General features: G+C 49.7%; 7 protein-coding genes across 7 annotated transcripts; 2 read left to right on the plus strand and 5 right to left on the minus strand.

Moving 5' to 3' along the window:
* Positions 1-283: 283 nt before the first annotated feature.
* PC9H_010948 (uncharacterized protein) lies at positions 284-1913 on the plus strand (the record flags this gene model as incomplete). The annotated part of the gene is made up of 9 exons (XM_036780438.1): positions 284-320; positions 377-399; positions 464-487; positions 538-646; positions 700-753; positions 804-1185; positions 1244-1400; positions 1469-1648; positions 1707-1913. The coding sequence occupies 9 exons, from the start codon at positions 284-286 to the stop codon at positions 1911-1913; spliced, it is 1173 nt and encodes a 390-aa protein (XP_036627821.1).
* Positions 1914-2082: 169 nt separating this feature from the next.
* On the minus strand, positions 2083-4496 carry PC9H_010949 (uncharacterized protein; the record flags this gene model as incomplete). Its single annotated transcript, XM_036780439.1, has 15 exons — positions 2083-2331; positions 2385-2422; positions 2481-2731; positions 2782-2939; positions 2987-3254; positions 3314-3343; positions 3397-3436; positions 3490-3555; positions 3612-3619; positions 3673-3747; positions 3812-3839; positions 3896-3908; positions 3962-4026; positions 4088-4278; positions 4336-4496. 15 exons carry the CDS (start codon positions 4494-4496, stop codon positions 2083-2085), a joined length of 1641 nt encoding a protein of 546 aa, XP_036627822.1.
* Positions 4497-5657: 1161 nt separating this feature from the next.
* Positions 5658-8090, minus strand: PC9H_010950 (uncharacterized protein; the record flags this gene model as incomplete). Its single annotated transcript, XM_036780440.1, has 14 exons — positions 5658-5900; positions 5964-6001; positions 6070-6320; positions 6376-6533; positions 6595-6862; positions 6918-6947; positions 6996-7035; positions 7086-7151; positions 7200-7207; positions 7260-7334; positions 7387-7414; positions 7526-7594; positions 7651-7886; positions 7957-8090. 14 exons carry the CDS (start codon positions 8088-8090, stop codon positions 5658-5660), a joined length of 1644 nt encoding a protein of 547 aa, XP_036627823.1.
* Positions 8091-9130: 1040 nt separating this feature from the next.
* PC9H_010951 (uncharacterized protein) lies at positions 9131-12097 on the plus strand (the record flags this gene model as incomplete). Its single annotated transcript, XM_036780441.1, has 14 exons — positions 9131-9332; positions 9395-9417; positions 9484-9543; positions 9608-9935; positions 9988-10143; positions 10195-10229; positions 10289-10357; positions 10410-10536; positions 10590-10793; positions 10846-11179; positions 11228-11578; positions 11630-11720; positions 11777-11842; positions 11894-12097. 14 exons carry the CDS (start codon positions 9131-9133, stop codon positions 12095-12097), a joined length of 2250 nt encoding a protein of 749 aa, XP_036627824.1.
* A 719-nt stretch (positions 12098-12816) lies between these two features.
* On the minus strand, positions 12817-14654 carry PDI1_5 (protein disulfide-isomerase precursor; the record flags this gene model as incomplete). Its single annotated transcript, XM_036780442.1, has 6 exons — positions 12817-13060; positions 13127-13207; positions 13261-14076; positions 14135-14221; positions 14295-14432; positions 14497-14654. The coding sequence occupies 6 exons, from the start codon at positions 14652-14654 to the stop codon at positions 12817-12819; spliced, it is 1524 nt and encodes a 507-aa protein (XP_036627825.1).
* A 258-nt stretch (positions 14655-14912) lies between these two features.
* Positions 14913-21078, minus strand: PC9H_010953 (uncharacterized protein; the record flags this gene model as incomplete). The annotated part of the gene is made up of 35 exons (XM_036780443.1): positions 14913-15097; positions 15156-15270; positions 15330-15409; positions 15463-15596; positions 15648-15785; positions 15838-15868; positions 15928-15955; positions 16008-16237; positions 16301-16345; positions 16380-16584; positions 16648-16691; positions 16749-16938; positions 16998-17068; positions 17123-17217; positions 17278-17413; positions 17471-17756; positions 17818-18054; positions 18113-18123; positions 18189-18289; positions 18346-18449; positions 18503-18553; positions 18622-19056; positions 19107-19175; positions 19237-19303; positions 19359-19465; positions 19536-19673; positions 19740-19772; positions 19827-19848; positions 19940-20073; positions 20130-20164; positions 20233-20254; positions 20362-20546; positions 20596-20814; positions 20874-20950; positions 21002-21078. 35 exons carry the CDS (start codon positions 21076-21078, stop codon positions 14913-14915), a joined length of 4137 nt encoding a protein of 1378 aa, XP_036627826.1.
* A 706-nt stretch (positions 21079-21784) lies between these two features.
* PC9H_010954 (uncharacterized protein) lies at positions 21785-22953 on the minus strand (the record flags this gene model as incomplete). Its single annotated transcript, XM_036780444.1, has 2 exons — positions 21785-22192; positions 22246-22953. The coding sequence occupies 2 exons, from the start codon at positions 22951-22953 to the stop codon at positions 21785-21787; spliced, it is 1116 nt and encodes a 371-aa protein (XP_036627827.1).
* Positions 22954-23247: the final 294 nt, after the last annotated feature.

Genomic DNA, 23247 nt, shown 5'->3' on the forward strand with positions numbered 1-23247 from the left:
TCAGAGTCCCACACGCAGTGCATAAAGCATTTCCTCGCGGTGATATATTAAATATAGCCAGTTGCTAACTGGCACCTTAGCGGGCCAAACGGACCTGACTATACGACGGGTCCATAAGGCAACTTGGACGCAGTCCAAATAAAACGCTCCACCAAAAAAAAAAAAAAAAAAAAAAAAATTCGAACAAGAGACGGCGTCGAATAGCAATAGCTCGAATGATCACCTGACCGGAAGGCAAGTTTTAGTGGGCGTCTATTTACCGCCTTTCCGAAAGACCATAAACATGGCCTCTACCACCACGAAACGAGTTGTTTTAGATGGTACGTCTTAGGAAATCTCTTTGGAGGATCCAATACTGACAGAATCAACCTCAAAGTCGCTCTTTTTCTTGCGTCTCAAGTGCGTAGCCCTTTACTGCATTCTTTCTGGATATCAAACCTGAGTCCTTACGATTACACGCAAGGCAGCCTTGTACTATACTATGCGAGTAAGTGGTGCGCCACCATCGGGTAGATTACTGGCTGAACCACTACTCAGTGGGTATTTGAGGGCCTATCTCCGCACAAAAAGGAAGAGGTTAATGCGAAGCAACTTGAAGCACTGAAGCGGCTGGGTCATATAAACCTCAAACTTGACGAGTACGAACGTGAGCTTGAAGTTGCCTTGTCATAGACGCGGTTCCAAAAAATGGCTTGTTAGGCACCGTCGCAAACGAAGTCATTCACCCCGACGATATCAATGTTAGGTTTTCTGGTGCGTCTCTCTGTCACTTAACCGGTATAACTCAATCTCACTCGTCCCAGACATTGGTGGGCTGGAACCAATAATATCTTCGCTGAGGGAGTCCGTTATTTACCCTCTTCTCTACCCGAAGCTCTTCTCGGGATCATCTTCGCTACTTAGTGCGCCAAAGGGCGCGCTCCTTTATGGCCCACCTGGCTGCGGGAAGACTATGCTCGCCAAAGCATTGGCCAAAGAATCGGGCGCTACCTTTATCAACATCGCCGCATCCGTGTTGACCAATAAATGGTTCGGGGAGAGCAACAAACTCGTCGCCGGTCTCTTCAGTTTGGCCCGAAAAACTCAGCCGAGTATCATATTCATTGACGAGATAGACTCCTTCCTAAGAGAGCGGACGAAAGGCGATCATGAAGTCACTGGGATGATGAAAGCCGAGTTCATGACGTGAGTCGTTTGGTTCCCCGGCTCGGGAGTAGCAGATCATTGAAGATTTGTTTGAAAGACTATGGGACGGACTTCTATCTGCCACGGACAGGATCCTCGTCCTTGGCGCTACCAACAGACCTAACGACATTGATGCGGCGATTCTCCGCCGAATGCCAAAACGATTTGCGGTCGGGCTCCCTAGCACGGTCCAACGGACAAAAATTCTCCAGCTGGTATCTATCCTTCATACACCATCCACCCCCTCCCCTTTATCTTCTGACGGCGATTTCAATATGTCTAGATGCTCAAAGATACGCCATTAGCACCCGATTTCCCCTTACCGATGTTGGCCCAAATTACTGAAGGGCTGTCGGGGTCTGACCTCAAAGAGCTTTGTCGTAATGCAGCCATGATGCCTGTACGCGAGTTCGTCAGAAACGCTGGAGACAACTCTTCTTTGCTCGAACAAAGTCAACTAGAGGTGAGATCCTTTGGCATCACGATGCTGCTCTCCGCTAAGGAACGTATCGGCATTTCAGGGCTTTAAATTACGACCACTAACACTTAATGATTTCCATATGTCTGTCGTCGCGGAAGGCTCGCATTTTATTCCTATGGGTGAGGTCGATATGAACAAACCTCAGTTTGAGGAGAAGCAGGCTCCTGCGGTTGACGACGCTTCGAGAATAGAAGAATTCACGGAAGAGAAACCTCGTCCAGTGGAGGATCTTCCAGGTGTAGATTGATAGACATGATAGTAGACGACCCCACACATACACCTACTGTACGACCGTAATCATCTCCTCTTAACATTATATCACTGCGAAACAACAACAACAACACCACGACCGCGAATAATAATACACATAGAGTTGAAGAACACAAATCATACATATCCAAGCTTTGGAGCTCGCCTCATAGTGGGTTGGCAAGAGTTACCCCGGTCAAAAAGTTGATCGCGTCCTTTCTGAAAGTGTCCTGGGTAATTGTTATAGGGAAGATAAGGTCGTCGTTGAATGTGACTAGGTTGGGCGACGACGTCGTGTACTTGGGCCAGTTGATTCCACGCCCTTGACCGTTCGGATCGAGGTTGTTCACAAAGTTGATCAGATAGTCGCCCATTTCACCACCGAAGTACACATTGAGAATGTCGGTTGCATGGAACTACAACGAGAAGTTTTAAGCACCCTTTCAACTGTAGCAAAAGGGAGACTTACAGATCCCAGGAAAGGCGACACCTTGAATCGCTTGCTAACTAGAAAGAATCACTTAAAGTCAGGCAACCTCTAGTGTTTGGGTTGGCATCAACGTACGGAAGGCCCACGTATTCTGTTTGCCAGACCGCTGTTGTAGGAAGAATCGCCGAGGCGCTTGGAATACAGCGTCCCCTTGGAATGCAGCGAGCCTCTTGAACTGCGGGGTCAAAGCATTCAAAATGCCTGTGCCGAACGGAGAGCCTTGGGTGATGTCCGATGGATAATGGGTCAACATTTGATCCAGTTCCGCATTTGTCGATTGGGGCATAAAGAATGTCTTAATATACGTCCGGAACTGAGTAGTGGTACTAAACAAGGCATCAGTCACAGGACACCAAGCAACAGAGGGGAGGCATACGTGACGTTGAGGGTCGACAATGAGAACAAGGTGCCCTCGTCGTCGCAATCGCCGGTTATGAACGGTACATTCGCCACTTTGCCAGCCTGGACAAGTTTCTGTGGGTTATCCGTGAGGAAGACACCATCGGCTCTGGGAATCCACGCAAGGGCGAGTGACTGAATAATGATGAGTATGAGGTTCTGGCAACGGCATGGAGACTCACTTGGTAGTCGAATATGAAGGGGGTGTTGTCAGTCGCAGTTTTCAACGTAGAATACGGAACCGAGCGCAAGCATGCCAAGGTGTCAGATGCACTGGAACAGCCCGTCTCGGCTACGATGGCATCATAGTACGTCTGGCCGTGTGAGATGTCTCCCACGGGGATGGGTGATCCAGACTGCATGAAAGCACCACGGAAGAGGCCCTCGTGGTTCCCGTTATTCGCTACCATATGCAGCGCCACCGAAATAGCACCGGCACTCTCACCCCAACTTTAAATGTTATATCAGCCGAGAAGAAGCTTTTGTTGTGTTATGTACTATGCACTTACATAGTAACTTTGGTCGGGTCGCCTCCGAAGCTGTGGAGAAACTAAGCCAATTTTCGCGACAATCCCACACGGAGGAAACTCACCTGCTGATGTATTTCTGGACCCATCGTAATGCTTCGCGCTCTGCGATAGTCGGTTTAGGGGAAGAAAGGGATGGGACAGGAGGCAGTACTCACGGTCTTGGAGCCCAAGATTCCCAACACCAGCGTCTTTAACCTCCTGGCTTGCCAAAAAGCCGAAAGCTTAGAGCGGACGACGTAATTAGGGTACGTCTGCGTCAAGTACGAGTGAGACTCACCGCTTATTCTAATTCAGTCGATGTCAGAGCTAGAACGGTACAGTGACAGGAAGGATCATACCTGTAGTTCATGCTCACGTAGATGACTGGCTCGCCAAGCTGTATGGATCGCTCGACTATCAGACCACCATCATACCTGATTGGTGCGGAGCATATGATGAGAATCCGCTAGTGTGGAAGTCTCTCGGAATGTCACTCACAGACTGGGGCTGCCCAGTTCGAAACCACCTGATGCGGTAATCACTGATTAGTACCAACGCAGGTCACTACCAAATCGGACATACCACCAAAAATCCACTTCGCATCCGGGTTCAGTTTCGTCACCAAGCATAAAGAAGATTGAAACGCACTGCTACCACGGGAAGCTTGGACGTTGGTGTTGCACTTGTGGGCACCACAACATTGATCGAGAGACCTGCGAGTGGTGAATTTCAGGTTTCAGATCGCGTCCACTACCGAACGAACGCGCAACCCACAATCCTCACTGTCTGGAAAGACAGCTTTATATGCCGTATTGACGATCAAGTCAACCGCGTCACTAGCCAGGCCGTCGGGCAAGGGAAGGCGCACGCTTTGCTGAGGACACGCAGGGCCGAATGCTGTCGCCCGGACTGTTCCTGTGTACGGTGGAATGGGCTCTGGTAGCCTGAACCGGCGGTCTCCCGTACTATAACGCGTCAATGAGTATATGGGTACCGTCTACAAGCTGGTTTATATGGCTTACGGGGGTTGGGCGTAAGGAATACCGAGAAACTTGGTGACGCGACCTGAGGTAGTGCCGGTGAAGGTCGCAGAGTCAAGGGTTACGCTGTTTGCCCTTGGGAGAGGGGTTGCGGTGATTTGAATGGCGAAGAGCCCAAGCACGACCTGTAGAACGAAGAACATGGCAATGTCGACCAGGCGGTGGTTGTACTTCTAGACGCAACAGCATCTGCATTATATATCTTTTGTGCAACACAGTGGTTTCAAAAAGGAAAGTGGAGGTTTGACGCTAGTTGGTTCTTGGGAAGCCATCTTACGACATCACGCGATTGAGTCCCAGTGAATATTGCTGAAGGGTGACAGGTTCAGAAGATGGATATTGATAGCGAACCATTCACGAAATGTGCACCGCATGGTGTGTAGGGTGCTCTACTGACGTTCCTGGGCAGGCAAGATGGTCCCTTGCGCGATTCCGGGGTAATGCGGGGTAGCGTCCAGTGTTCACTCAAGAATTGCGCAGAGTTACGCCGGTTGCTAGCTTTAGCTCGTCCTGAGAACAAGACCGGCAAAGAGGAAGCAAGAGCCGGGTATCTGGTGGGATCTAGAGAATCTATATGTCAGTGTTTTCAGCTCCCGAGGGAAGTCAAGAGGTTGGCAGTCTTTAATAGTCTTGATTGGTGCATCATTCTGACAAGAGCCACGCTAGTAGCGTTGCGCTGTATCTTCAGCAATTATCTGCCTCCACGATTTATGAACTCCTCAGCCTAGAGAGACGATGATCGATAGATCGCCAAATTGCAACAGAAGGTGCGAAGCTTCGGGTTCTTGGACAAGGTAATTCATGATCGCCACTTTAACCAGCCGTTGGATCATCGTTGAATGTTCCAAGCGCGGGAAGCCATGAGCGAAGTGCGGGGCAGCCCTGAAGAGTTTGCATGTGGACGCACCTCACGTGTGGAGTGTATCTGAACAAAACATATAGACTTGATAGCATCCTCGCTGGCCAGTAGACTATATTTTGCGGATATATGGCTCCCCGGCAAGAATTCCAGGAAATCTCATGTTAAAGCGACAACGGCGACAAAATTGCACCGTCTTGGTTGTATTGAGAGTATGATATCACAGGGATTGTTCTTTGGTCATATGTCCTCGCTGAGTGGGAGAATGTCTCGGACAATTGGCTCTACACCTGGGTCATTGAGCACACAGGTCGGATAAACTTCCTGAAGAAGCGGGATTTGATATAAATCCGAACTACATCGCGCCCATTGTTGGTATTGGAGGTGCTCCACACCGGGAAACGTTTGGACGTGTATTGGTATACGGGTGGAACAATACGAGGGCTTAAACAGGATTTTCCAATAAGAGTTGGGTGAGTAGTTCAATCGCCTTGCCCCTGAATGTGTCCTTCGTTAGCGTTGGTCGCCCAGCCAAGTCGTCTTCAAACGTCAACAAATTCGGCGATGATGGGGTGTATTCTGGCCATTGGGCGACATCTCCATTGGGGTCGAGGGAATTCACGAAATGGATCAAGTAGTCTTGAAGCTCGCCGCTCGAGTATGTGTACATCAAATCCGAGAGGTGGAACTGAGCCGAAGTCAAGTTCGCGAGTTTAAGCGACAAGTATCATAGTATAATTGAAAGGCTCACCGATCCCAGGAACGGGAGCCACTTCAACCTTTTAGTGACTTAAGATTTGGAATTGAACCCAAGATCAAAGTCAGTCCGGCAGGTACTCCGATGAAGTGAGACATACTGTATGACCAAGTATTCTGTCTTCCAGCCCTTTGTTGGAGGAAATAGCGGCGTGGGCCTTGGAAGATAGCGTCACCTTGGAAAGAGGCAAACCGCTTGAACTGAGGGCTCAATGCGTTCAGACTTCCAGTGTCGTATGGGGAGCCTTGTTCCACGTCATCGGGATAAAGTTTCATGATCTTGTTGAGATGATATCTCGATGCTTTCGGCAGCCACAATGTTTTGATATACTCTTTAAACTCCTTTGAAGTGCTGAGCGTACAAGAGTAAAATTCCAGCAAAATACATCATTCCAGGAGAAACTTACGTGACGTTCAGAGTCGAAAGTGAAAACATTGTAGCTTCGTCATCACAACCTCCCGTTACGAAAGGCACGTCGGCGACCGATCCCTTCTTGACCAGTTGTTGCGGGTGATCGGTCAAGAATACTCCATCCACACGAGGAGGATACGGTTGGATCAACGACTAGCATAAGGCGTTGAATGGTGAGCCATAAGACCTTCCATTCTACGAGTGGGATAGTTACCTGATACGAGAAGATGTATGGCGTGTTCGCTACGGCGGCCTTGAACGCGCCGTAGGACACTTTTCGCAAGCAGGACAAGGTGTCAGGAGCCCCAGTACAACCGGTGCCGGTGACAATCGCGTCGTATGCCTTCTGTCCGACACTATGATCACCAACAGGTATCGGCGCTCCGGATTGCATGAACGCGCCACGGAAGAGTCCATTAGTGTTCCCACCGTTGGTCAACATATGGAGAGAAACCGAGATTGCCCCGGCGCTCTCACCCCAACTGCAGCAAGAGACGGTCAGCGGCCGATAGTAGGATGAGACTACCGTAGACTCACATGGTGACTTTCTGAGGATCTCCACCAAAGCTATATCCAGTAAGCAAAAAAAGATCGTTGAACGGCGAGGGTACACACTTGGCAATGTACTTTTGCACCCAGCGAAAGGCTTCGCGCTCTACAGCCGAGTCTCGAGGGAGAACGTAGACGTAGGTTAATCTTACTCACGATCGTGTAGCCCAAGATTCCCAACTTTAGCGTCCCTAATTTCCTTGCCTGCCAGAAATCCGAAGGCTACGGACGTATGTAGTGGAACGTTTCACAGCATCTGAAATGACGTACCATTTAGCCTATTGGTGCTTAGCATCAGCGGCATGTATTGCGGGACAGTTTCAACCATACCTGTAGTTCATGCTGACGTAGATAATTGGCTCCCCCAAATCGATGGATCTCTCTACTATTGGACCACCGTTGTACCTGCGCGAGGGGATCACAAAGGGAATGCAAGATATACAGGTGCGACGCGTACATTCTAGTGGTACCAGCCTCGAAACCACCTAGAGGAGTAGCGTTAACATTGACGATATATAGCGACCAGGGTTCATTTACCACCGTATATCCACTGTCAAAGGAGTTCATTGACAGAGAACAAAGGATGCGATGAGAACATACCACAAGTACCGGGAGTCTTGAAGATGATGTCGCTTCGGATGGCACTTGCACATTGATAGAGAGGCCTTCAAATTGGGCGAGTCAGTCATGATCGAACTTCCGCGAATAGCTACAAGTTTACAGTTTTCATTCTCAGGACCTGAATCGGGGATTGCATCAATCCACCGCGCTCTACCTTCCGCTAGATACTTGGCGCTTGTATTCACAAAGAGGTCAAGGACATCGCTCCCGACAGCAGTTGGTATGGGGAAGCCTCCGGGCCTATGTTGAGGGCATGCTGGTCCGTAGACAGTCGCATCCAAAACACCAAAGTACGGGCTGTTCGGTTCCGGAAGCCTCAGGCGACGGTCTCCGATGCTGGGCGAGATCAAGGGCGAGGCTGCCGGTGGGTACAACAGTTCTCCACACAAGTACGGAATACACCCACGGTGGTTTAGCGTACGGGATGCCAAGGTATTTAGTGATTCGACCGGTTGATGTTCCGATGACCTTTGCTGAGTCTAGGATCACGGCGTTACTCGCTGCAGCGAACGCTAATACAGAGAGGGCATTGAAGTGCATGGTGGAGGTAATTCAATGTTGACCATACCCCGCATTGCGGGGTAACTGACTTTCGGATTTCAGTCCTTCCGGGTTACCGGGTTTTGGCCCACTTCAGGGGCTAGGAGTTGATAGGGTCCCAAATCTACAACCAATCCTGCGGGCAGCACTATGGGCACACAGCTGGAAGAGATGTATGTCTCTGTTTCATATAGGCGGGCCTATTGTTGGTTGCCGATACAGCTGGTATATGTCCGTGTTTCTGCTTCGGTGTTGAAGGACTGAAAAATGAAGGTGTCAACAGTCAAAGTGGAGTAGTTACTGTAAGAGTCACAGCTGAGAAGCACTACAACAGCTCCATTTCGCGCATATGCTAGACACCAGTGTTTTCACGCTCGTCATGCTTGAAGCATAGGTAACAGGCGCAAAGTTCGACGACCGGCTTCCTCTCGTGACGCCTCCTACATGATCAATCTCCTGTATCGCCACCGCCGTCCCTGCGTCAACTCTGCTATACATATATCCTTCCACGGCATACGACACTCACTTCAACTTGGATTCTTGGACAATATGTTTTGGTTGAACATGTGATCGTGACGCCAAGCAATCCCGATTTTCTAGAGATCCGGGACAGCCTGGGACAGCAACTGTTTCAGCGTTTCATATTCGCAAGACACACGACGCCGCCGGTAGTTTTCATCTGTCTTGCTTGTAGTGGAGTACCACCTAGACCGGGAATGCGGGGTTGTCGCTGTGTTCCCACCCCAACGTGTATTGCTGCTGTCAAGCTTTCGCGTCGGATCCCCATTGGCATAAACCACATTGATGTCGACGACTTTCACAGCGAACTTGTGACCAGAAACGCGCCTTCGAATCCACCTCTGCGCCGAGTGATGGCTCCGGTCTGATGGACGTTCTAATTGCGGACAGAACGCCGAAGCTGATATAAATTTCGACCTCGTGCGAGGTCGACTTCTCTCAACCACTTGGCCCATTACATCGAGGTCGACTGATTCTCGCCCTCCTGCCAGCTTTGTGGACGCCCTCCGAGCCCGAGAAGAATGCTGACTTCGTTGGCGGCGACGTTGGTCGCATTGACTACCCATGGAGCCCTTGCACAAACTTCATCCGCGACGGCGCCAGGACAGTCTGCGACGAGCTTGTCATTGCCCATTTCCACCGCGGTCGCCAGCCCGACTGCCTCGTCAGGCGCTAGCCTACCCTCTCAAGTCCAGCTGCCACCAAGGCAAGCATGGTGCCCTGGTAAGTGAAGTTGGACTGTGGTTGAGATCCCAAGAGATTAACGCGAACCACAACTTCCTCAGGTGAGATCTTTTGTGCTGGAGAGGTGTGTGGATTCTGGAATCCATTTCGAAATTCCTCAGAAGTCGCGTATTGACCACGTGATTTGAAGTTACTTCAAACCGTCAACCTTGCTGGCCTGTTCCCGGATGCGAAAACCTTTGTTGACAAGGTGGGCGTGCCGTATTAAGTTACACGTGCAGAATGGAGCTTACGAACCGCGCTTCCTCAAATAGCCCACGAGCAAGCGGTCCCAGGAAGTTCTTAATGAGTTTGCTAATCTCAGCTCTACGCCGACCTTTGGGGAAATTACGAACTTTGTCAACGATGCTTTCCGGGGGGAGGGCCTTGAACTACAAGCTCTTACCCTACCTGGCTTCAAAGACAGCCCAGCATTCTTGAATAATGTTACAAACCCTGTGGTCAGGAGTTGGACGCAGATCGTCCATACCTACTGGAATTCTCTCACTCGAGGTACGAACGAAACGCAGATATGTGGCCAGGGCCCAAGTGCGACTTGCGAGAGCTCTTTGATTCCGTTGAACCACACCTTTGTTGTGCCAGGCATGTCATGATGTTTTCTAGGACATATGATTCGATGCTAACGTCATATTAGGTGGTCGCTTCCGTGAACAATACTATTGGGACAGCTTCTGGATTGTCGAAGGCCTCATTGAGTCGGAGCTATTCGAGGTGGTTAACGCGACACTTCAGAACTTCATGGACGAAATTGAAACCATCGGATTCATTCCCAATGGCGGCCGCACCTATTGTTAGTGTACTTTCTCGTGTTTCTGCAGACTCGCTGACATTATCCGGACAGACCTTAACCGCTCTCAGCCACCGGTCTTTATTCATGTAAGACTCTCAAAGCATGCCTTGAGCGTCTGTTTCTGGGGACTTAGCCCGTTTTCCAGATGCTCGAACGTTACATTACCGCTTCGGGAGATACATCGATCTTAGCGCGCGCTCTACCTTTGGCGGAGGTAAGGGAACATTCTCGGGGGTACCAGGTGCTCTTACTAACCAATCTAACAGAGAGAACTCACTTGGTGGCAAGAAAACCGATCAGTGAACGTCACTAGCCCTACCACTGGGCGTATTCACACAATGTCACACTACAACGTTAACAACACGGCTCCTCGTCCAGAGTCGTACATCGTTGGTGAGTATTCTTGGCATCCCTGGTCTAATGTTAGATCTCACTGTCCGATCCAGATTACATCACCGCCAATACCCCCGAGTTACCGGCCTTGAATGAGAGTCAACGTGCCAATCTCTACGCCGAGCTTGCCAGCGGTGCCGAAACCGGATGGGATTACACTGCTCGTTGGTTAAGAGAGCCAAACACCCATGGTGATGCTGGCCTGCGTACCCTCAATGTTCGAGGCACTATTGCTATTGACCTGAACAGCATCCTGTGTACGTCACCCTCCGCTAGCAACGAAGATCTGACTTACGTTGAATCCAATAGATCAAGCCCATACTATCCTCGCTGATCTCTACTCTCAGGCCGACACAGCCGCTGCAACCCGTCACCGCACCGCTGCTACCAACCTGAGGGAAGGTATCTTGGACTTGTGTTGGAATGCCACGAAACTCGCCTTCTACGATTTCAATCTCACGTCGAATACTCAAAGTGATTTCTTCTCTGCGGCCCACTTCTACCCTCTGTGGGCTGGTATAATTCCTGACGATCTATTACGCTCACCCGAAAATGCTTTTGGGGCCTTTTCCACTGTCAATATGGTCATGAATCGCTACAACGGTACCTACCCCTCAACTTTCTTGGATACCGGTTTGCAGTGGTATGTCATTGTCCCTGGACGCTGGGACATGGTTGACACTATTTATAGGGACGCGCCGAACGCATGGCCTCCGCATCAATACATCATCTTGCAAGCTCTCCGTAATCTCCCTTCCAATCTCACATCTGGCGCTATCGCCTCGCCAGCCTCCGATCAGTCGTCGTTCACTTTGGTTCCTCGGGGCCAAATTGGTCTCGAGGAAAACCAGCTTCCTGGGCAACCATTACACGAACAGACTAATCAGACACAAAATGCAACATTGACTGGGGCGCAAGCAGACTTGAACAGGCTTGATGGGTCTGTTGTTAACGGCGGGAATGCAACCCAAGGTGAAGGCTGGGCGCAGATTCTTCAAAGAGAACTGGCGAACAGATACATAACTAGTGCATTTTGCAGCTGGTACGTTTATTTCATGGGTTAGAGGAGCGGTATTTACTAGCTGATTATCAGGCGTGCCACCGGAGGCGAGGTACCCGGTCTTGTACCTAGGCTGTCGGACGCTGAGTTGAACGTTACCCAGAGCCTCACAAACACTGGCAACGTAAGTGGGACACTGAAAATGTCGCTAATACCAGCTGCTAACACTTGACACCATAGATGTTCGAGAAATTCTCTAATCTTGACATTGACTCTGCAGGTCGCGGAGGAGAGTATGTAGTCCAGGTACTGTATTACAGTCTTTAAAATCTTGAGATGACTAAAGGACATGAATAGGCTGGCTTTGGCTGGACGAACGGTGTCGCCCTATGGGTTGCTAGCCACTATGGCAACGTGTTGAATGCACCCCAATGCCCCAATCTCCTTGAGGGCGCTAGTGGTTCCTCTGGTCAAAACAACGGTGGTGTCGTCAGTTGGAAATCCTTTTCTTACTTCGGCACCGCTGTTTCGTTCGGTCTTGCTGCCTTCGTGGCACTGTGATATCAATAAGGGGGTGGGAGGATAGCTCTATTTCTTGGTCTGAATTGACGTAATGCTAATAGTTGGGTCATAATTGTATCTTGTGTACTACCGGGGCACCGCTCTCCGTGTAGAACGCTTTTACTTGGTAAATTTGTTCATGGACATATGAATTTTCTCTCTTCTACGCGACCGACAGCCTACGTCTCTAATGATTTCTCAGCTACTATCAGAGACCGATTGATTGTTCTATTGTTTTTGATTTGTCTCGCCTTCCTCATCCACAGAATTCGCGTTCCAACATGTATTCCTGCCCAGACAATCACCACCGCTTTCGCCGAGGCCTCAAATTCAAATCTTCGAGTGTCGCCAGTATCACCGCTGCATTTTCCGCTGTCCCTCTAGCTGCAGCGGCCCTAACACCCCTAACGTCAATGCCCCTTCCTAGCTTTGCACTCACTGCGAACGACGCCCTTAACTACCCTACGAGAAGATATCGATGGAAGGTACGTGGTGAGAGAACTGACGTGGACTTTGCCTGGAATACGATGCCCCCGTCTACGCTAGCGGATCCCAACCTTTCGATTGTACTATGGTATGGGGATCGTATTTGGCTCCTTTGCAACAGCGCCAGCAAAAAAGAGTTATACGCGCAGGGTATAGGTATGTCTAAACGTCCGAGTACACGCCGCCAGCGGCTACACCCGCTCGACGACATTCGCTCTGAATTGGCGGTCATCTCACCGGGTCTCAGCACCCAATGGTATCTGCCCAACTCCTTCGCCCTCGGTAGGAACGACCGGCGTCTCAAGGTTATTCCTCGCGTGCTCCTTAACGAAAGCAATGAAGTCCTCGAGGGTGCGGTGGCCATCATAATCAATGAATTCGCGCGATCCAGCAGGCTTGAACTTGAGGGCCGGGACACTGGAGACACGGAAGGGGGCAGAAGGTGGTAGTTCATTTGCTAATAGCTCCATTTTTGCACTAGAGACGCAGATGAAAATTGGGTCAGTGAGTTGCTACTGGGCAGAGTCGTGTATAGGTACGTACATGGTAATTTTCTCCTTGAGGGGAGCGTACTTCTCCCCTAGGGAGTCCCATATAGGTTTCAACCGTTTGCAGTGTCCGCACCTTAATGGAAGCATTAGTTCCCATGAGTGGTCATGAGTCAAAGCTACGCGCACCAAGTAGTGTAAAACTCAACGAAGACGTCCTTGGAGTCATCCAGGACAATCTCGTTGAATTGCTTGCCAACAACTGTGGAGACAGGTCCATACTGAGTCTCCGGGATGGGCGCACTCCTCAGCATGGGTTCGAGCTTGCCATCGAGGAATTGCTGCAACCAGTTACCCACAGCCTCAGGTGTGACGTCCATGCTTTGATCCAGAGGATATGCCAAATGCTTCCTGCCCAAGTCTTGGATAACGAAGGCGGGCCACTTGACATCCTTGAGATTCAATGCCTTGGCATGCGTGACGAACTTGACAGCATCGATCCAGACGAAGTTGACCTGGGGTTTGTATTGTTGAGCTACGGGCCGGATCGCTTCGATGTATACTTCTTTGTCGGGGGAAGAGGGATCAAGGAAGAGATAGGCAAGGGGTTTGGGGCTGTTGATGTATACGGCGTAGTTTTCTGCGCTTATTTCGTCGATGACGGGGACGGAGAGGCTAGAAATCCATTCCTCCAATTCAGGGTTTGAGACTGCGGAGATAGGGAGGCCAGGGTATACGGTCTTGGGCTCGTCGAAGCTGCGGTATACCACGATAGCTGGTGGCGTCACGCCCGCCGCATCAATGGCGTCTTCATCAGTAGAAAGACCGAAGACATAGGCACTACGGTCGCGGTGTTTCTCAGCGACGGCACTGAATTCCACTGCAGGGCTCTCTGTCGAGGAGGCGACGTAGGCAATGGTAACAACGACCCTGCTATTGTTAGAAGCGTTCTTGAATTCTTCGTGGTTGGCGGTGGTGACTTCGGAGACTGCGGGGAGGGATTGCCTTGGGGGAGGCGGGTCAGTACTACCCACGAATGCGGTAGCAAGATTGGAGGGCTTACTCGACCATGTAATTTATGATGCTATCAGCCTGAGGTGTCCCAGGATAACCGTCAACCCGGGAACCATAACGAAAGACTTTCAGCGTTCTGTTGAGGATGCGAGGACAGTATGAGCCTTGTTAGATTCTAGCGTTGCAAGCGGAAGTATTCTGCCACGTACGGGTATCCCTGGACTTCATGGGCCTCACAGAAGCTTGGTTCTGCGACACAGTCAACCTTGGCGATCTTGATGTTCTTCGCCTTCAAAGCGGTAGCGGCCTCCTCGTAATGCGGTGCCAAAGCCTTGCAATGCCCACTCCTGGCGCAGATAATATCTGGTTATCAACCTTGAGCTAAAAGCATCAGAAAGTTAATCAACTTACCATGAGGTACAGAATGCAACGAGAACGAGGGGCTCCGGGCCAACGACCGTCTCGAAAGAGAGAGCGGTCAAGTTAACCACGTCCGAGGCAGACGAGGCGGCGACCAGTGAGACCAGCACAAGAGCAGTGCTGGGGGATAGTAGTGAACGAATGTGCATTAATGTTGTAGTACGCAGTTAGATGGGAGATTGTTCAGGGTCGTTTCGAATCAGGGCGCCATAATTTTGGCCGCCATCATGTCACCAGCGGAGGTTTGCATCTTCGTGTTTCAATGCTAATAAAGGGTACAGTCCAAATTTATGTCTGATTAGATGGGATATGTTGTGTATGAGCGGTGGTATATGTAGAGCAGTGGTGCAAGCTTGGGGGTTATCTCGGTAGGTATAATGCATTCCATTCAAGCGTCCGCGATGCCGTTACAGCAATAGATCTTTCGACTGGGCACTCGCGCTGGCGCGAATCTTGAGAATGTCCTCGCGATTCAACGATGCTTCGTCGCAAAGGGCACGGAATATACTCTCCTCCTTATCGAATAGATTCAGAACGGTATCGAAGTCGACCATTCGTCCTGAATCCATAACCAAGACGCGGTCGTAGTACGCTGACATTCAGAGTGAGCGATATATTCCATAGTGCAAAAAGGGCTAGCCACAACTTACCAATCGTGTTCAAACGATGTGCGATGCAAATGAGTGTAGAGGATGCCCACTCGGTTTGGATTGTTCGCTGTATACGAGAGTCAGTCTCGACATCGACATTACTTGTGGCTTCATCCTAATAGAAGAATGCAAGCTTGAGTATATGTTGGGTAAACGGGACATTCTGCAACTTACCAAAACGATGATGCGGCTATTCTTCACTAGTGCTCGACAGAGGGAGAGAAGTTGCCGCTCGCCTACGCTATAATTCAGGCCTTCAAACTTCATTGTTAGCGAATGGAAATAGCTGCATGATGGTGTGGATCACCTTCATCCCCGACGGCCGCGTCCAGACTAAACTTCTTCTCTGACTCTGGATTCTGCTGGCCGGCAAGGGGTAGCAGCCCAGTGGTCTGAAGTATAGAGATCAACTCTGCATCTGTCCGCGACTTTTGCGGGTCCCTAGGTTGGTCATTAATATACAACGCATGACAAAACAAAGGGCATTCGCACAAGTTTTCTCGTAAAGTACCCAAGAATAGCGTACTGTCTTGGGGAACAAGGGCCATCCGACTTCGGAGTACGTCGAGGCCGACACTCCTAATGTCAACACCGTCGATGGCGATTGTACCCGCACGTAGCTCCGTCAATCTATTCGCGTTCCTTAGATATATAGAAAGGTTGGTCGGCACTGACTACGTACCGGAATAGGGCTTGGAGCAACGAGCTCTTGCCTATTGTGTGTGATGAGGATTCGGTCAACTACTTTGGTCGCTTATGGGTGGTTACTTACCGGACCCTGTTCGCCCAACGATCCCTATCTAACCACACGTTGAGGAACACCGTTTAGGGCAGTACAGCAACTTTACTCACTTTCTCACCCGGTCGCACCTGGAAGCATACATCTCGCAAGACCAAAGGCAAGCCATCTCGATAGGCGAAGTTCACATCAGTGAACTCAATCCCTCCTTGGGAGGGCCACGAAGGAGGTGGGTCATTCGGCTTTGTTTGATCACCCTCAGGTGGGAGCTCGGTGTAAACGAGCATTCTTTCGACTGAATTCATATTCTGTTCGTTCTCAGCGAACAAATTAACAACTTGAGCTGGAAAACACGAAAATGATAAATACAAGTAGGTTATCAGTAGAAATATTAACTGAGACTCACTAAACAACAAGGCGACTTTTGAGGAGGCCAACCAAGTCAAAAGGTCTGCGTTTACAGATGAAACATGACCAAGGCTCACCAGAGAGTGTGTACGTCAACACGAGGGCGACTTTTGACGGGTCTATCGTCTCACGGAACCCAGCCCCGAATAGCGAGATGCCAAGGATGAGGATATTCGCTGAAAGATCCAAACGAATAGCCAACCATCGTTGGATACTAAGTGTTACATAGTAAGCACGGTTCTGCATGTCGAGGTCATGCTCAGTTGCGTCGATTGATGATTTCTGTTGATTTTCACGACGAGATCAGCTACATTGTGTATTGTGTGTGATCGGTTAAATATTCACCTGAATCCTATGGGCTCTGATGGTGGGCAAGCCCGTCAGGGCCTCTATTGGCGGCATCCCCGCATAAGTCATAGCGCGATCATGGGATGGGTTGTACGAACCAGAATAAGACGCGTAAAGCCTGGAGCGCATCAAAGAATCCAAACGTTTGGTTTCAATCGATGTCCTTCTGTAGTACTTGGCAATCACATAATAAATGACTGCCATTGGCGCAAACATTATCCCCAGATAGGGGAAAGTATAGAAGACCAGGCCAGCGGTTCCGAACATAGACATTATGGTAGCCATGAACTAAAAGAACAAGGACCTTGGTCAAATAGATAAAGACGATGGATGCCAAATCGACCTACGGAGTACAAAACTGCAGGCAGTTTACTATCGAGGACATCTTGATCCTTGGAGAACCGAGTCAAAACACGACCTAGGAATATTCATAAGCACATGTGTGGGCAGTCAGACGTCAGAATCATTCTACCCATCGGAGTCGTGTCAAAGAAGGCTGTTGGAGACTTCAATACCGAGGCCAATGCCTTACGGAAGAGATTAAAGCCAGCTATCAGCCCTGTCAGGCTTGAAGGGCGCCATACAATTAAATCGAACAGTTCAGCCCGAAGATGTGACCCGACTCACAAGAACGACAACGCGACAGAGAAAGAAGCAAGTGCGTTGCCTACTCCGAGAAGGCCATACACCGTCATGTAATTCGCTTGAGTGAATCCTGGGATAGTGTTTGATGTCCAAAAGCTAAGGAACAATGAGGTTGCAACTAACAAGGAGATGAGATGAGGGAGCGCACGTCAAGGAGTATGGAAAGGGGACTCACCGAAGAGACATTGGTCCACGATGAGCAAGATAACAATCAGAGGCACCCATAAGATGCCTCCGCCGTAACGGAAATATTTCGAATAGGTTTCCCAAGTAACGGCCCCAGTGACTCGCTCCTCGTCTTGCATCAACTGGGAGGGGGAGTCAAGCGGTCCACCCTGCGATTTTCCCTCCGAAGCTTGAGTGAGTTTCCAGCTGGCTTGCCCTGGCACCCCTAGTTCATTTCCTTGAGAACCGAATTCTTCAAGTACGCGGGCGAATGCAATATTGCTTTCTACAAGATCCTGTAGCGAACGACGTCTTTGTTAGTTAGCCGCAGAGCATGTATGCCGAATGACTACGAACTGCGTATGTCCCCTGCTCAGCGATCTGCCCATTTTCGACGACGTAGATGTAATCGACTTTGGGTAAGACGTGAAGGGCGTGTGTGACGAGAATACGGGTACGACTAGCGAGTGGACCTGATAGAAGACAATTCTCGAGTATGGCCTTGCCGACGTGGGCGTCGACAGCGGAGATGGGGTCATCAAGAATCGCGATATCTGTATCGGAATAAGCAGCCCGAGCAAGTGAAACGCGTGCCTAGTATGTGCGTATCAGCAACTGAGCAGGAGAAACTACCAACGTCATGAAGCGTCACCTTCTGACCACCTGCATGCAGTAACGACGACGGCATCAGTATGATCACCAGGAATGCGAAAGCCGGACAGACGTACCACTCAAGTTGATGCCTTTCTCTCCAATTTCGGTCTCCTCGCCTTGGGGGAGGATGGTCAAGTCGTGGTCCAGACTGCAAGCTTGAATAACCTGACGCAATCTAGCATTACAGCACCATTAGTGTGCGGCTGGTTGTATGAAGGGGAGCAAACTCACCGAACTTCGTCCGCAGGCTGGCCAAACAATATATTCTCGCGAACGGTGGCATTGCGAATCCAAGGACGCTGTGGAACGTACGATATCGTTCCTCCGAGAGTAACCTAGCACCAATTATGATAATCGAAACTCGACAAGACGAGAGTCATAAACATACTGATCCGCTTGTCTTACGCATCTCTCCAATTAATGCCTGCAATACCGAACTCTATGGAAAGCGGACAGCACTCAATTAGCAGACATTTCTGAAAAGATAGCAGGGTCCCTGTTGCTCACTTTACCAGAGCCAACACGGCCGACGATAGCAACGAATTGACCTCGTTCAATCTGCATCTTGAGACCCTTCAGAATATACGGTGCTTTATCCTCTTCCTCTCCGGCGACGTTATTTCCCTTCTCGTCGCCATCAGGGGCAATAACAGGCAAGACCCGGTCGTTTTCGTTCTGCTTGACATCTTTCATGGAGTTGACCTTCTCCTCGTTTGATTCTGAACCTTCTTTCGGATGGGAAAACTTCTCTTCTACCCCTTCTGTAACTTCCCAAGTGAAATCCCCGTCGACATCGACTGCATACTTGCTGTTCACGTCGATAGGATAAGGCTCAGGAAGCTCCTCCGCAAGCAGAAAAGTTGATATGCGGTTAAGAGCAACTATCGCACCCGAAAGGGAACCAAGAACAATGGGGAACGTGGCCATAGGTACGAGAATTACCTGTGATTCGTATAAGTATACTGAATGGAAGTAAACTTATGATGACGCACATTGAAAAGCTGGAGCGAGCTGAAGATTACGGCGATGTTCAGATCGTGGTTGGTTAAAGCGTATGTAATCTAACGAGGCGAAGGAGTTGATGAGAGCCGACACAAACTTATCAATGTGGTCATTACTCACAAACGAGAGGATAGCGGAAAGAATTGGGATAACTCCCACTAGAGCAATGAGGCCTGAAGTCGCCGCCCTAAATGAGGTGATTAGAACCATAGCGTCACAGAGACGTCAGTTGTTCCCCTTACGCTGAGATCTTCAGTGTCTTGATCTCTTTGCGCCTCCATTTCTCAATCTGATGAGCATAGAACGTTTCCCATCCATAGGCCTTGAGTATACGTATCCCCTGGAGAACCTATTCATCGTCGCAGCCAATCAGTATTCTGTGTATCACTCATGATATTCCGACAGATAGATATACGAACCTCGGTAGTCAACCTCATCCTAGCATCAGTGAATTTTACTCCATTCTGGCGTTGCTTGAAGATGATCGCCGCGAGGAATCCTTGGGGTATCATTCCAAAGATGAGAACGCCCAGGCCGACAAGTGCAGAATACCCTAACTAAGAAAGAGCGGTTTAATGATTGTCATTCTACTTAAATAGTTGAACGAAGGAACAAAAACGCACGTTCCCGATGAGGAGACCAATGCAAAGGATTAACTACGGAGGGTTAACATATTCGTTTTTCCGTAAAAATGGATAGAACTGGAGTACCTGTATAGGAGCAACCCAAAGTCTGAGCGACGTTGTACGTAGTGTGTTTTGTGTCGTAATAAAGTGATCTCGGTTAGCACAAGACATTATAGGGCCAAAATTGCGGAACGAACCCATGAGCAGTTGACGAGAATGCATCCAATCGCTCTGAATCAGTGGATATCATGGTGGTAATTTGACCAACACCATGTTGCGCTCGCGCACGTCCGGATAGGCGGAGAGATTTCCGAAAGATGTTGCCAACAAGCTAAGTAGCACATTAATACAATGCCGACAGTGTTGGAAGCATGGATGGTCACTTACTGCAGACCGCACGCGCAGTCCATTCGTCATCGCCACTACAAGATGGAAACAAAATCAGTTAAGCCACACAACCACACAATAACCGAAATAATTGAATGCTTACTCATGTAGAAATGATTAGTGAACTTAAAGCGGTCCATTCAGAACTACGATACTGTGCTGAAAGCTAGAGGACTCACCAAGCTAGCACACTCTGTGGGACGTGTCAGTTTGGTTCAGCGAACGAAATGACGACCATGGACTTACGCTGCATTGCGAAAATGGCAAACGCCAATCCAATGCCGAATCCGATTCCCTTTGGTCGCTCCAACCCAAGTGCATCCCTAGAGGCTTGGGACAGCTGGTGATATAGGTACGACTCCGTCAGCCAGGTCAGGAAAACCTTTGTAACGAGTGGAGTAGTTGTTCTCAGGGTCTCTGGTATACCAGTTCAGCAGAGAATGAAAAAAATAAGGAGTTCGCATACCCCCAATCAAGTAAAAGACACCAGAAACCCACCACCGAATGAGAAAGGCACGGTGCAAAGCTTTGAACAGTGATTCGTCTGTCTTGGGCGGCCCTTGTTTAGGCTGTAAGTCCCTTAAGAAGGCAGGTCTCTTCTCTGGAGGGCATCGAGAGTAGAATTCCGTCTCCACACGCCGGGCCAGTGATGTCGAAAGGGTTGAAGGCGTCAACTCCCATAAGTCTATAAATTATGGATTTCAAAACCCAATCAAGCTGCATCATACTAGGTATTGTACAAACCTTCTTTTTCCAACGGCCGAGAAAATCCAACTTGTAGGAGCGGAGTGAGCCAATGAAACACGATCCGGGAAAGAATGCTAGACCTTGTTCAGCGTCTGCGACCAGTGTATTTCAAGTAAAATACATACGAGGCTCGTTCCTCCGGTACGATCTTTCCTGTCGCAAAGCCTGGTGGCGCGGGTTCGGGGTGAAAAGGATTGTGCATGATACACTTAGATCATCAGTAGAATTACTCTATGAACACTTTTCCAGGACGTTTTAAGGGTGCTCGGCTGCGTGGGGCACGGGGCAAAGACCCTGTGTCGAGTCAGAATGAGTGCGATCGAAGGATGATCAGGCCGTCGGCATTCACCATGGGATCAGCGCTCACCCAGCGCCAAGCAAGCTGACCCGATGGAGCTTGATGGAAGATAAACTTGGTGGTAATTACCCATGAATTGGGGGAAAAGACTGGTGACACGAATCCATCCTGATCCTCAAGTACGTATCGACCTCGAGCTGCGTCGAGACTAATATGCCAAGAACCGATGTATATGGCGTAATGTTTGCATTTCCCCCAATTGCGTTTCCCTTGATAAAATGGTGAGCATACTACTGGTATTCTTGGGATATTGAAAGGCCAAGGAAGAGTTGACGAAGGACTCGCAAGTGAGGCGGCTTGATGATCCCGCAGCGCATCGCGTTTTACCAGGTTTTACCCTACGGACCATGGTTTGTGAATGAGTTGCTGCTATGTAAGAAGAGATTATCGGGTGGAACCTTCTGCAGATATAGCGAACTCCTAAGGACAAAGACATCAGTCGTAGCTTAGGTGGTGCCTCATATATGGATCATCAGCTATCCCCATAACTTTCAATCGTAATTACACAGCCCGTACGATACACATTGCATACCCTCTACCCTACAAAAAATCACACGTCTAAAATCCCCATGATCTCGTAATTGATTTCCCTAATTTCCCCGTCTTTCGGTGTCCGCAGTATTCCAGATGTCTCCGTCATTTTCATCGTTTGGCTCCAGAAGTCATTCCTAAACGCAGGGATAGCCGATCGCCCCAACTCCACTGACCACCTCTCACCGGCACACTCCGAAGGGTTCGTAAACCACAGACCTTTGCCAGCTTGTATCAAAAAGGTGCGTATGGCCTCTAGGTGTTCAAGGGAGACGGTATTTCGGAGGAGGACTCGCAGACAACCCATGGTTGGCCCTGCGAGGAGTAAGCCACATTTGAACAGGTCTCCCATGAAAGACGTCAGATAAATTGCGGACATAACATAAGACGCGTCAGTGGTTTGGAACGTTATAGCGCTTGGGTACGCCTGGACATGTGGAGTAAGCCCCAACTGAGAACGAGAGGGATAGAGTGACTCACCATATCCCAAAATGCCATAAATGTGTCATGACAATATAGTTGTAGGTGTTTCCTGAAGTCGTGAGCAAGCTCCCCTGCCCTGCCACTGAGAGCTCTATTCACTGACGAAGCGAACGGTGCGAGGTGCGGAGTGCCTAGCGCGCCCATCCAGCAAAAGTGTTGAGCCAGCTGTGGGACTTCGTACAAATTCCAAGGAAAGGTGTTGATCAGCTCATTCGCTACGACATCCTGCATCTCGGGTGAGCCTCGGGCACCTCTGGCGAAGACAAGGGACCATTGTGGAGGTTGCATTGAAAGCGCGTTCGAATGAGGTACCGTGAGAGGTCGAACGTGTTGTGGCACGAACGTTGATGCATGAGGGTTGAGCTTGGGGACCTCGAGGGGGAGGTTATTCTGTCTGAGGTACAATTCCCTCGCAGCCAATGCCTTCTCTTGGATGTATGTACCGATGCCGAAGGAACTCGGCTTGGACTCCTCGAACTCGCGAGCATTACTGGTGTCTTCATAGGCGGATGAAGAGGAGGTAGAGCTAGTGAAGTCACTTCCGATGATTTCCTGGGGTTCTTCGCCTCTATGCCAAAGCCCTTTCACCCCCGCAATCGTTGAGCTGCGGCCGTGACACGACGTTGAGGAAGGTGTCGATGGCGTAGGTGCACAGTGGTACTGTCCAGTGTCAAATCTCTGACCACGATTCAGGTTATGAGACATTGACCCGAAGACGAGTAAGCAAGAACAGAGGGGTAAGGAAAGCGATAGTAATGGAGGTCAATAGCGCGGCAAGGGAAGTGTGGGTAGTCAGGCCCTTCGACAACTGCATTATATAGCCTGAGGTCAGTAGTAGCACGGAGGAGTGGCACAGTGGCGCGTTCAATTTGCAAAAAATACAATGCAAGAGAGCTGGTCCGAGCGAAGACGAAGTATCCCAGAAAAGTTGAGGTACTAAACCAAGTAAGTATGACAATTGGGAGTACAAAGGAGTGCGAATGGCAACTTGACGACAAC

This window comes from Pleurotus ostreatus (assembly GCF_014466165.1).
Source record: "Pleurotus ostreatus strain PC9 chromosome Unknown scaffold_8, whole genome shotgun sequence".
NCBI lineage: Eukaryota > Fungi > Basidiomycota > Agaricomycetes > Agaricales > Pleurotaceae > Pleurotus > Pleurotus ostreatus.